The 14,004-nt window shown below is 41.5% G+C and overlaps 1 protein-coding gene across 2 annotated transcripts in view; it reads left to right on the top strand.

Moving 5' to 3' along the window:
- MAN2B2 (mannosidase alpha class 2B member 2) overlaps nt 1–14,004 on the top strand; it is a 52,744-nt gene that overhangs the window by 10,427 nt on the left and 28,313 nt on the right. For both annotated transcript variants that reach the window (XM_024204526.1, XM_024204527.1), the window contains exons 3-6: nt 1,376–1,481; nt 4,662–4,834; nt 8,638–8,753; nt 10,096–10,273. In XM_024204526.1, the coding sequence (XP_024060294.1) occupies nt 1,376–1,481; nt 4,662–4,834; nt 8,638–8,753; nt 10,096–10,273 (573 nt within the window). The remainder of the gene's footprint in view (nt 1–1,375; nt 1,482–4,661; nt 4,835–8,637; nt 8,754–10,095; nt 10,274–14,004) is intronic.

The following is a 14,004-nucleotide window of genomic DNA, read 5'->3' on the forward strand; positions in this document are numbered from 1 at the left end:
AAACATGATATACTGGGGAAGAATCAACACGACTTTTGTGAATGAAAATCATGCCTCACCAATCTATTGGAATTCTATTAGAATTCTCTGAGGGGTTAACAAGCATGCAAGCAAGGGGGATCCTGTGGGTATAGTGTACCTGGACTTTCAGAAAGCGAAGTAAGCAGTCATGGGATCATAGGGAAGGTCCTCTCCTGGATCACTAACTGGTTAAAAGATAGTCCTACACTTTGTTTCTAAAATGCTCAGTTTTCACAGTGGAGAGAAGTAAATTGTGATGTCCCCCAGGGATCTGTACTGGGACCAGTGCTGTTCAGCATATTCATAAACGATCTGGAAAAAGGGGAAAACAGGTGATAAAGTTTGCAGATGATGGAAAATTACCCAAGATAGTTAAGTCCAGAGCAGCATGAGAAGAATTACAAAGGGTTCTCACAAAATTGGGTGACTGGGCAACAAAATGACAGATCAAATTCAGTGTTGATAAATGCAAAGTAATGCACATTGGAAAATGTAATCCCAACTATTAATACAAAATGTTCAGGTCTAAATTAGCTGTTATCACTCAAGAAAGAGATCTTGGGGTTTTGTAGATAGTTCTCTGAAAACATCCGCTCAATGTTCAGTTGCAGCCGAAAAGCTAACAAAAAGTTAGAAAATATTAGGAAAGAGAGAGATAATCAGACAGAAAATATTACAATGCCACTATACAAATCCATGGTACGCCCACACCTTGAATACTGCATGCAGTTTAGGTTGCCCCAGATCAAAAAAGATATGTTAGAATTGGAAAGGGTACAGAGAAGGTCTACAAAAATGATTAGAGGTATGGAACAGCTTCCATTTGAAAAGTGATTAGAACGACTGGCACTGTTCAGCTTAGAAAAGAGACAAGTAAGGGGGGGATATGATAGAAGTCTATAAAATCATAAATAGTGTGAAGAAAGTTAATAAGGAAGTGTTATTTACCCCTCACATAACACAAGAACTAGGAGTCACCCAATGAAATTAGTAGGCAGCAAGTTTAAAACAAACCTAAGGAAGTACTTCTTCACACAATGCACAGTCAATCTGTGGAACTCATTAGTAAGGGATGTTGTGAAGGCCAAAGGTATAACTGAGTTCAAAAAAGAATTAGATAAGCTCATGGAGGATAGGTCCATTAATGGCTGTTATCCAAGATGGTCTGAAACAATTTTAATTCTCCATTTATATCGCCACCACCCTGTACGCTCTGGATGCAAGGTAGATCCACATTTGACAAATGTCACACTTAGATAACATGATAAGTCCCGGACTGTATTTATAGCCTTGGTGGTAAAAATAGAAATTGTAATTGTGTTATCATTTGCCTTCTGTATATTCTGTATCGTAGGTACATCAGTTACTTCAAGAAGGGCGACTAGAATTCATACTTGGAGGTCAGGTGATGCATGATGAAGCTGTGACACATATCAATGACCAGATTTTACAGTTAACAGGCATGTTTCTTTGGTGTTTAACTCTTAGTTTTTGTTATGTTTTGTTTTTCTGAATTCATTTTTATTTCCTAGATATTTAAGAACTGACTTAAGTTTCTGTAAAAAGTAATATCTACTGTATAGTGCAAATTTACCATAAGGTTCTTTGCTTAAAAAAATACAAAAAACACCAACCAACAAACTGTAGTATACAGGAAAATCATTGCAAATTGGCTTGTAATTTAATTGCTCACCATTATATACTCTCTTAGAACATGGACAGTTTTACTGATTACAAAATCCTTGGTTCCCAAGAATAGCCCTGAGATAAAGATGTGTATTTGAAATTTATTCAAAAAATACATATAAGTTCATGGACTTCCTTGCCATAATCTGCTTACACCTCCAGCATAAGACAGTAAAATTTCACTCAATAGTTCCTGCATCAGGTTTGTGTTGAACTACAGCACATCTTTCAGAAAGATATCTGAGCTTAATTAAAAAACTTCAAGTGGTTAAGAATCCACTATTTCCAACTATTAATTAACCTCACTCTTAACAACTTGCAACTTATTTTCAGTTCAAGTTTTCTAGCTTCAAATTCCTGCCATTGGATCTTTTTATGCCTTTGTCTGCTAGGCTAAAAGGTTCCTCTAATATCTAGGATTGACTCTATTGTTGTTAACGTGCAGGAAAGGTGTACAAATCCTGCTCCCTTTGTACTGCAAAGGCCAAAAATAACTCAGGGGAAGGGAAGTGTCATGGTTTTTCAGTGGGGACCAGGCAAGAGATCTGAGATGGAATTATTCCAGCTAACTGTGGTGTCTGATTGGCACCCCTGCTCACTTCAGAGCAGTGTTCTGTGGCACTTTTCTCTATGGCAACATAAAGGGGAATATGTGGAGAGGGCCAGAGGAGCAGCTTCATCATGGCTGGTGGGTCTGACTGCACAGAACCACTGGCCAGAACCCCACACATCAGTATTTACAAGGAACACAAGAACAGCAGCTGCTGTTGCATCCTAGTGGGGTAACTCTGCTCCATGAGCAAGTGGAGGAGTGAGAATAAAGATTCCTTTTCCTCTGACTCCTTTGGGCAAAGTTAGTTAACTTGGGCTGGGGGCACAGACTAGTGTTTGTCCCAAAATAAACACTAATTTTGGACAAAAAGATCCTCTTGCTAGATATTCAGTCAACATTTTTTTTGGGGGGGGGGGGGGTGTTAAAAAGTTTCTAAAATCCATATTTTATTCTGTGAATAGGTGTATGCATATAATTTTTTTTAAAGGGAAATGCAGATTTGGTAGCTATTTTAACGGGAGCAAATGAAATTAATAGATTTTGATTTCTAAAAAAGCTTAGCATCACATGTTCCCCTCCCAGATCCTCAGTATTGCCTGTTCAGTCTTTGCCCATGTGACTAAACCTGAATCACACATGCATTCCTGTGTTGTTGTCTGCTGAGTTTGTCTTGGAATTAGATAGTGTTTGGACTCTTGGAGCCTGTGTTTCAAATTCTCTCCTGTCTGTATAGTTAATTGGATCACAACAACCTTGTTCACACTATACACACTATTCCCTTAGGTAACATACATTAAAGAGAAAATATTAGGGCTTGTCTACACCACGCAGCTTTTAGCGACAAGGCTGTATCGACAGAACCTTGTCGCTAAAAGTCAGCGTCTGTAAACGCTCTTTTTTGGTACTTTGTCGGCACTTCTGCCGACAAAATACTTCCAGCCCCGTGAGCAGTGTTAGCCCTGCCGACAAAGCCGTGTTCACACTGCCACTTGCGTCGGCAAAACTTTTGTCTTTCGCGGGGAGGCTATTTTAAGTACCCATGAAAGACAAAAGTTTTCTCGACAACTTCGCAGTGTAGACAAGCCCTAAGAGACTATGCTCTGAAATGTGTTTCAGTCAGAGAATTAAAAGGAAAGCCTTTACTAACACTGTTTACATGGCAAGAATCATAAGGCTTAGGAGAGATTAAATATGAAATTTTAGGACATTTTTTTAAATTAAATTAGCCATGATCTGAAAGCCCAGAATAAGATTCTATCCACAATAAAACAGAAATGATTATGGGCACTGGCTTGGGTTACCGAGGGAGGTGGTGGAATCTCCTTCCTTAGAGGTTTTTAAGGTCAGGCTTAACAAAGCCCTGGCTGGGATGATTTAGTTGGGAATTAGCCCTGCTTTGAGCAGGGGATTGGACTAGATGACCTCCTGAGGTCCCTTCCAACCCTGATATTCTAAGATTCTATGATTATATCTTCAAATATTTCTAAAAGCATTTCCAAACTTAGAAACTATAAAATGACAATCTTGCATTTCTATAGCACTGATGATCCCAAGCACTGTACTGTTGTTTTTACACTCACTTCTTGGCTATTTTTGTACTCAGTTTAAAGGGTTGTACTCAGTTTGAATTTAGTCCATAATTTAGCTTTTGTGTTTTAATAAATGGAAAGGAAAATACTAAACCTAAAACTAATAGAAATGACTATGGGTTTTTTTAATTTATTTAATTCCAGTGGAAAAAAATTGGGTATTTTTATTTGTGTTGGGGGATGTGGGGGAGATAATGTGTGGATCCAAAACCAGATGTGATTTATTTTCTCATTGATCTGTGGCTGAAATTTCATGAGAACATCTTGCATAATTTCAGCAGAGTCTACCTCAAACTCAGCTTGTCGTCTTGATTTGGACATTGATATGAGATTTAGCCTAAATAAAAATAAATAAATAAATGGCGATAGGTATATCTCATAGAACTGGAAGGGACCCAGAAAGGTCATTGAGTCCAGCTCCCTGCCTTCACTAGCAGGACCAAGTACTGATTTTGCCCCGGATCCCTAAGTAGCCCCCTCAAGGATTGAACTCACAACCCTGGGGTTAGCAAACCAATGCTCAAACCACTGAGCTAGCCCTCCCCCTAAATTTAATCTGGCTCACACCACTGTCTCCCGGGCCTATATCTGATCATCATCTCTTTTCATTAACTCTTTACTGAAGTTATACAAATATCACCAGTGTGCACCTTGCTGCTCTGAATTTTTTGGCTTTGTTAAATTCCTCAAACCTTCAGGTGTATTTGAAAATAAAAATAAATCTTCACTGTGCTTGGCTGTAGTACCACATGCCAATTCAACTTTTAAGATGAACAAATGTGTTACTAATAAAAACAAATTTTACTTTACAGAGGGTCATGGATTTTTGTATGAAACCTTTGGGATTAGGCCTCGATTTTCTTGGCATGTAGATCCCTTTGGAGCTTCTGCTACTACACCTACCCTTTTTGCTCTGGCTGGATTTAATGCCCACCTTATCTCTCGCATTGACTACGATCTGAAGGACGACATGCAGAAAACCAAGGTAAAGCTACACAAGAGAATGGAGCCAATATTTGGCATGCAAGCTACCTTTTGCAGCCTTTTCCTGATGTATGTAAACTCTGACTTCAAGAGAAGCATGTCTCCGAGCTTAGCAAGACAAAAGTGTAGATTTTTCTCATGTGAAGAAAATGCATTGTTTGTGAGATGTTTGTGAGACTGTGAAAGAATATTTGTCAGACTCTGCTCTGATAACTTCGTCATGACCTCTTGTCAAAGACAAAGGAATTTATTCTAATCTTAAAAACATACACAATAAATAGTGGGCAATAGGGCAAGTCATAGGAGAACAGTCTCCTTGAGGTTGCAACAGTGGTCTTAAATACATAACAAGCAAGATAATGCTGTTAAACATAGATGGCAATTTAGGCTTCAAGTCAAGAAATCTTTCTTTTGCTCCCTTTCTTTAGACTCTCTATCATTAAGTGAATACTGATACAAAGAATTGTTTTTAAACCCAGTGAAATGTATTTATGCTTGTAAAATTATTGGATAGTTATTATGGACAAAAATTGTAATAAAACGTGGGTGGGAACTGAGTAGATATCTCTCAGAATTAAGCCCTTCTGTTCCAGTTCTGATCTTGAGCAAAATCTTCTGGATATAACAAATCTGTTTGTTTATTATGATGGGCCATAGTCTACCCTCAGCTATACATGATGAACCCTGTGATGGTTTGGATTACAGAAACCCCCTTGGAACTGCCAACTGATGTGCTGAGACTACTTTTGAGCCCGTTTTCCCTGTCAGCTTGGGACTTCAGAACTATGCCTTGTTTCAGCCAGACACGTTAGCCTCCTGCCAACACAGACCCAGGTCTGAACTAGGTCCCACAAAAGCTGCAGGCTTAACTGAAAACAGCTTAAGAAGTGTTCCTGTTTCCAACACTCAGATGCTCAGCTCCTAGTGAGGTCCAAACCCTAAATAAATCTGTTTTACCCTGTACAGTAACTCCTCACTTAAAGTCATCCCGGTTAACGTTCTTTCGTTGTTACGTTGCTGAACTATTAGGGAACATGCTTATTTAAAGTTGTGCAATGCTTTCTTCTAATGTCGTTTGGCAGCCTCCTGCTTTGTCCACTGCTTGCAGGAAGAGCAGCCTGTTGCAGCTAGCTGGTGCGGGCTTGGAACCAGGGTGGACCGGCAGCCCCCCTATCAGCTCTCCCTATCAGCTCCCCACTCCCCTAAGTTCCCTGTGCAGAAGCTGCCCAGTAGGCTAGCAATTGCAGCTATCCCTTCCCCCACTTCCATGTGCTGCTCCTGCCTTCTGCCTTGGAGCTGCTCCCCGAGCCTCCTGCTTGCTGTGCGGGTTGTGGGGGAGGAGATAATGGGAGGGGGCTAATGTCAGGGTGTCCCCCTCCCTCCTGCTCCTACACCCCACTTACCCCTTCTCCATATAGAGCAGGGTGGGGACAGGGACGTAGAGAGACAGAGAGAGCCTGGGGCAGCAGCTGCTGTCTCAACTTCCTGGTCCACTTAAAAAGACAATGCACTTAAGAGTGGGTCAGCTTACTTAAAGGGGCAGTGTGCATTTCTCTCTCTCTCTCTCTCTCTCTCTCACACACACACACACACACACACACACACACACACACACACACACACAAAGTGTGTGTCTGTCTCTGTCTGCTATGCTATCTCCCCTCCCTTCCATTCCTGCTGCCTTGTAGAGTAAGGCTACATTAACAACAATGTGTTAACCCTTGAGGGCTCAGCCGAATGCCAGTTCATCATTTAGCACAGGGGTTCTCAAACTGGGGGTTGGGACCCCTCAGGGGGTCACGAGGTTATTACATGGGGGGTCGCGAGCTGTCAGCCTTCACTCCAAACCCTGCTTTGCCTCCAGCATTTATAATGGTGTTAAATACATAAAAAAGTATTTTTAATTTATATGGAGGGGGGTCGCACTCAGTGGCTTGCTATGTGAAAGGGGTCACCAGTACAAAAGTTTGAGAACCACTGATTTAGCAGCAAGGCATTCCCTGGGAAATATCCCGCTCTCTTCCACCCTCTAACTTCACCACCTCAACCAAGCTTCACAATCATCATAGCTGTGAACAGTATTAAATTGTTTGTTTAAAACATATAGTGTGTGTGTGTGTGTGTGTGTGTTCTATATATAATATAGTTTTTTATCTGGTGAAAAAAAATTCCCTGGAACCTAACCTCCCACCCCCCACATTTACATTAATTCTTATGGGGAAATAGGATTCGCTTAACATTGTTTCGCTTAAAGTCACATTTTTCAGGAACATAACTACAACGTTAAGTGAGGAGTTACAGTGTAAAGCTTATACAGGGTAAACTCATAAATTGTTTGCCCTCTATAATACTGATAGAGAGAGATGCACAGCTGTTTGCACCCCCCAGGTATTAATGCATACTCTGGGTTAATTAATAACTTAAAAGTGATTTTTATTAAATACAAAAAGTAGGATTTAAGTGGTTCCAGGTAATAACAGACATAACAAAGGGAATTACCAATTAAAATCAAACAAAACACGCAAGTCTAAACCTAATACAGTAAGAAAGTGATTACAGATGAAATCTTACCCTCGGAGATATTCCAGTAAGCTTCTTTTACAGACTAGCCTCCTTCTAGTCTGGGTCCAGCAATCACTCACACCCCAGTGGTTACTGTCCTTTGTTCCAGTTTCTTTCAGGTATCCTTGGGGGTGGAGAAGCTATCTCTTGAGCCAGCTGAAGACAAAATGGAGGGGTCTCCCAGGGGTTTAAATAGACATTCTCTTGTAGATTGTCTCTCCTATGCAAAATCCAGCTTCAAGATGGAGTTTTGGAGTCACGTGGGCAAGTCACATGTCCATATATGACTCAGTTTTTACAGGCAGCAGCCATTGCCCACATGCTATCTTGAATGTCTCCAAGAAGACTTCTTATGTGGATTGGAGTCTTCCGAGATCCATTGTCAGTTAAGTGTTTCTTGATTGGGCACTTAATTTGCACATTTCTTTCTCAAGAAGCTGACCAAATGCTTTACTAAGGCTACTTAAATGCGAACAAGTATACAGCCAATATTCATCACTTCAAATACAAAAATGACACATGCATAGAATAGAATGAATGTATTCAGTAGATCATAACCTTTTCAGAGATATGTTACATGGCATATGTAACATAAAACATATTCCAGTTATGTCATACACCTTTACCCCGATATAACGCCACCTGATATCACACGAATTCAGATATAACGCGGTAAAACAGTGCTCCGGGTGGGGCGGGGCTGCGTACTCCAGTGGATCAATGCAAGTTCGATATAATGCCGTTTCACCTATAACACGGTAAGATTTTTTGGCTCCCGAGGACAGCATTATATTGAGGTAGAGGTGTATATACTTTCATAAGCATATTTCCATAAAGAATTATGGGGTGCAACGTCACAAACCCCAATGAAGGTAAGGGGTTGCCCACGTGTACTGAAGGAAGAATCTCGCCCAATAAACTGGGCATTAGGCAGAGATTATATGAATCTTAGGTGAAATCCTGGCTTCACTGAAGGTAATGGCAAAACACCGATTGATTTCACTAGGCCAGGATTTTACCCCTTGTGCCTCCTCAATGGAAGACTCGTCTTGACTACAGTGAGAATTAGCCCAAATCTGTTACATGTGCACAGCTTCCATTGAAGCCAGTGGGAGTTGTGTTCATGTGAAGGAGTGCAAAATTGAGTCCCGAGGGGTTATTAATCATGGTACTCTGTTATCTGCAGGTTTGGTTTCTTATGGTGATTTCTTTTTCTGAAGTATTTCTTTTTGTCTTTTTTAGAAGCTTCAGTTCGTGTGGAGGGGCTCTCCCTCTTTATCTGAGAACCATGAGATCTTCACTCACGTTATGGATCAGTACAGCTACTGCACCCCATCGCAAATACCCTTTTCAAACAGGTTTGAATGCTTCCAAACCCTGCAGAAATATTGGTCACTTCAGTAATATCAAATTTTAGGCCAGGTCTACACTACAGACCTATATTGGTATAACTACGTTGCTCGGGGGTGTGAAAAATCCATACCCCTGAGCAATGTAGTTGTAGACCTAACCTTTCACTATGTCGACAGGAGAGCTTCTCTCGGGGAAGTGGATTAACTACACTGGCTGGAGAAGCGTCTTCACTTAAGCACTTACAGTGGCACAGCTGCAGTGCTGTACGTGAAGCCCTTAGGATTTTAGACAAAGTATAGAATGACTGACTGGCTGCTGAGCTTATTCTGAGCTTATTAAGAGGACTGAGATGCTGAGCTTATTAAGAGAACTTTGCATTTTCTCTTTTCTCAAAGGCTTCTATTAGGCTTAAAAGGTGGCTGGACTCTTAAGACTCAGTCCTGCAAGATGTTAAGAACCCTCAACTACCACTGGCTTCAATGGGAGGTGAGGGTGCTCAGCAACTCACAGGATTGAATCTTTATTCTCCATTCCTGACATTAAAAGTTAGTGTTAGAATGGATTGGCTTTAAAAAAGCTTTTCCACCATAGCAGTAGTGACACGCACAACACTTAGAGCTCTGTCTATCCTGACATTCCCCCCCCCACACACCCTAAAGTTAAAAAGGATGTATAACTAACTAAATAACCTGAAGCGAACAAATCAACCAGCATAAACAGAAGATACCCCAGACAGAGGTTTGTTTTTATCCCTGAAGAGGGAAGGAGCTAGAGACTCCATGAAGTCGGACAGGGATTTCGCTATTGCTAATGATTTTACGTGGAAGGTGCCCACCGTGATGGTGACAGTCTAAAACCCTGTGATACATTGTAAGCTACATTGATCAAGAAATGGACCTCAATAGATGTGGCTTATAATCTGCCAAATAGACCATGCTATGGAAATGTTTAAGAACTCTTGCATTAAAACAAAACCTTGATAGACTTAAACCTACAATCTCTTTCATACTCTGTTTTAGCCAGCAAATGACATTAAGGAAAAGCAGGGGCTGGACAGGAAGATTTCCAGGCTATTTTAACTCAAGCCAAATACATTTTTTATCAGACCTATATACCGTCTCCTACAGCTTAAGTTTTCAGTGTGTTTATACTAGCCACCATTGGAGGCCCATAAAGTCACATGGATGTAATAGAAACTAAACACAGAGAACCAGTGTAAACCGGAATTGTGCTACTGAATCCTCATGTGCCAAATTGGATTTGTATCCCTGCATGATTTCCTCCATTTTTTCCCCAACTTGCTGTAAAAGTCCTTTTTGTCGTGTATTGCTTTCTCTTTCCACTTAGGTCCGGTTTCTATTGGAATGGAATTGCAGTTTTCCCAGATCCACCAAAAGATGGTGTTTACCCCAACATGAGTGTCCCTGTTACTGATGCCACCATTCACCTTTATGCACAGACCATGGTGGCAAACATTAAAAAGAGGGCAGCCTGGTTCCGAACTGCTGATGTCCTATGGCCGTGGGTAAGTATATCACTTTAGAATTTAATGACACATCCACAAGCTAAATATGAGTCAACAGTGTAACACTGTTGCAAAAAAGGCGAACATCATTCTGGGATGTATTAGCAGGAGTGTTGTAAGCAAGACACGAGAAGTAATTCTTCCGCTCTACTCCGTGCTGATTAGGCCTCAACTGGAGTATTGTGTCCAGTTCTGGGCACCCATTTCAGAAAAGATGTGGACAAATTGGAGAGAGTCCAGAGAAGAGCAACAAAAATTATTAAAGGTCTAGTAAACGTGACCTATGAGGGAAGATTAAAAAAAATTGGGTTTGGTTAGTCTGGAAACGAGAAGACTGAGAAGGACATAACAGTTTTCAAGTACATAAAAGGTTGTTACAAGGAGGAGGGAGAATAATTGTTCTTCTTAACCTCTAAGGATAGGACAAGAATCAGTGGGCTTAAATTGCAGCAAGGGAGGTTTAGGTTGGACATTAGGAAAAACTTCTTAACTGTCATGGTGGTTAAGCACCGGAATAAATTGCCTAGGGAGGTTGTGAAATCTCCATCATTGGAGATTTTTAAGAGCAGGTTAGACAAACGCCTGTCAGGAATGGTCTACATAATACTTAGTCCTGCCTTGAGTGCAGGGGACTGGACTAGTTGACCTCTCGAGGTCCCTTTCAGTCCTATGATTCTATGATAAGACAAACTGTGCTAGTAAATGGTATTCCCTTATGGTCAGGATGCCTCTAGTTTTTGTCAAGAGGATTTCCTGTTTGGGATCAACTGGAGGAAGGTTCTTCAGAGAAGAGCTGGAGTGAAAGGTGGGGCTGTGTGTTCATCATCAGGCCACTTTGGGGCCCTTTCCAAACCTAAGATGACTTTTGCAGACCAAAAAATAATCCTGAATTTGGGGGCAAGTTCATGATTCTGTGCAAACTGTCCACCCAACCCGGTGGTAGTATGAGTGCAGACTGCAGTTGGTGCTGTATACTAACATTTATGAAGGCGCTCTTCCTTCCCCAAGATGCATACAGAGATGTTGTGGTTCACACATCAGGTGAAGATGTGAGGTGGGGCTGGTGTAGGAATCTTGCAGAGATTGTTGAAAGAGATTGTTGCACTCCATGCCTCTGATGAAGTGGGTTATAGCCCACGAAAGCTTATGCCCAAATAAATTTGATAGTCTCTAAGGCAGGGGTCAGCAACCTATGGCACGCGTGCCAAAGGCAGCACGCTAGCTGATTTTCCGTGGTACTCACACTGCCCGGGTCCTGGCTGCCCGCCTCGGGGCTCTGCTGCCAGCCTGGGGTTCCGTCCGCCGGCCCCACTCAGCCCGCTGCCGGCCCCACTCAGCCTGCTGCCGGCCACCAGTCCGGGTGGCTCCACTGCCGGCCTGGGGTCCCAGCCGCCAGCCCGGGGCTCTGCTCCTGGCCTCAGCCCGGCGCTGTGCAGCCACCGCCAGCTGTGGCCCACTGGCCCCAGCCTGGGGCAGTGAGGGGTGCAGATGGGCAAGAGGGGGTGCAGCTCAGCACCCCCACCTTAAAAATTGTTCCAGCACCACTGGGAAATTTTTAAGTCCTGCTTTGCTGCTTACATCACTATCACGCCACGTGGAACAGTGCCCTGCATTTGACGTTGTGCGTGCCATCTGTCGAGATTTTTTTTCCCCACTGTGAGTTGTGGGGTACATTTGACAAAATGTCAGCTCCTAAGAAAACAAAGTTAGATGTCTGTTCATTTCAGCCTTTTTGGAAAGACCCATTTGGATTTATTCAAAAGAAGGACCGTGCTGTTTGTGCTTTCTTTTGTGAAAGTGTTGTTTGTCGCACATCAAGTGTTCAACGACATTTTCAAACAAAGCACGAGAAAACCTTTCTTGACGAAGCAGACAAGACTGAATCGATCAAAAAGGCAGTAGCAGGATATGAGAAGCAAAGCAGTGTTTTTAAGAAGTTTTTCTCAGCAGTTCGGAGGTTTTGTTCAATGATTTGCCAAATAAAGATACGATCGTATCTAAAATAAAAGAACTGCCTGTCTCTGCCAGAACAGTTGAGAGACGCGTAAGCGAAATGGCAGAAAACATTAACGAAAAGAAGATGACTGCATTAAAAGACACAGCCATATTTAGCGTTGCCGTTGATGAGAACGTGGATATAAATGGCGTTCCACGTTTGGCAGTTTTTGCAAGATATTGTGCTTCCAATGAAATCCAAGAGAAACTTTGTTGCCTAAAACCCCTGCATGGCACAACAAAGGGGGAAGATATAGTGGAAAGTTTTGTAAACCATTTTGAAGAACGAGGAGTTGACATTGGAAAAATATTTTGTGTGACAACAGATGGTGCTCCTGCCATGGTCGGAAAACAGAAGGGATTTGTAAAGTTACTTGAAGATCAAATTGGCTGCCTGACAGTCAAATTTCACTGTATCATCCATCAAGAAAACCTGTGTGCTAAAATTTCTAATTCAGAGCTTAATAATGTGATGAATATAGTCGTGCGAATTGTGAATTTCCTTGTTGCTCGATCTACTTTGACTCACAGACAGTTTCAAGCATTGCTAGAAGAGATGGACAGTGCTTATAACGACATTCTATTTCACAGCAACATTTGGTGGCTAAGTCGTGGCAAGGTTTTGGTGCGCTTTGTAAACTGTTTCGATGCAATCAAGGCCTTTTTGTCAGAAAAAGGACAAAACTACCCCGAACCGTGTAAGCTAATGTTTCTAACTGACATCACCACTCATCTAAACGAACTCAAACTCTGTCTCCAGGGTGCAGGGCAAACGGTTCTTGATCTTTATAAGGCCTGGAAGGCATTTGTTGTAAAACTAGCAGTTTTTTTCACTGGATATTCACACTTAGACTTTCTGCTACTTCCAACACATAAAAGAGCTATCGACACGTTCCATTGTCAGTGTCGAGATTGGAATGTACATGCAAGAACTGGAATCAGAATTTTCTGACAGATTTCAAGATTTCCTGCAATTTGGCCCAATGCTTTCTTTTCTAATTAAATCAATGAAAGCAACTTGGATTTGTCTGTATTTCAGTGGATGGGTGTTGAAGATTTCGAAATGCAGCTCATTCAGTAAAAAGCTCAGAATTGTGGGCATCAAAGTTTGGAGATCTGTGGAGTACACTTGAAGCTACCAAGGGAGATCATGGGGCCTCTATTCTGACCTGCTGGATGTCCTGCCAGTGAAATTTAACTGTTTGAAGAAAATTGCTTTTGCAGTGCTTTTAGCATTTGGATCCACATACCTGTGTGAACAGGTATTTTCACATATGAAATCTGTCCTCTGTCCTTCTCGGAGCCGGTTAACAACTGATGACTCAGAATCCTGTGTGCAGCTTAAAGTATCCAAATACGTGCCAGACATTGGAAAACCCGGCAAGGATCACACTAAACTGATAAGATCTGCATTTTAGTTTAATTTTAAATGAAGCTTCTTAAACATTTTAAAAACCTTATTTACTTTACATACAACAATAGTTTAGTTATATAATAATGACTTAGAGAGAGAGACCTTCTAAAAATGTTAAAATATATTACTGACACGCAAAACCTTAAATTAGAGTGAATAAATGAAGACTTGGCACACCACTTCTGAAAGGTTGCAGACTCCTGCTCTAAGGTGCCAGAAGAACTCCTTGTTGTTTTTGAAAGGCAGTGTGTTCAAAGAAGTTTGTCTGCACAAGAGGAAGATTTCCAAGAATATATCCTTGTCCATCTTACAAATCTATAAT

Source organism: Terrapene carolina, unplaced genomic scaffold (genome assembly GCF_002925995.2).
Source record: "Terrapene carolina triunguis isolate 2854851 unplaced genomic scaffold, T_m_triunguis-2.0 Scaffold66, whole genome shotgun sequence".
In the NCBI taxonomy this organism is placed as follows: domain Eukaryota; kingdom Metazoa; phylum Chordata; order Testudines; family Emydidae; genus Terrapene; species Terrapene triunguis.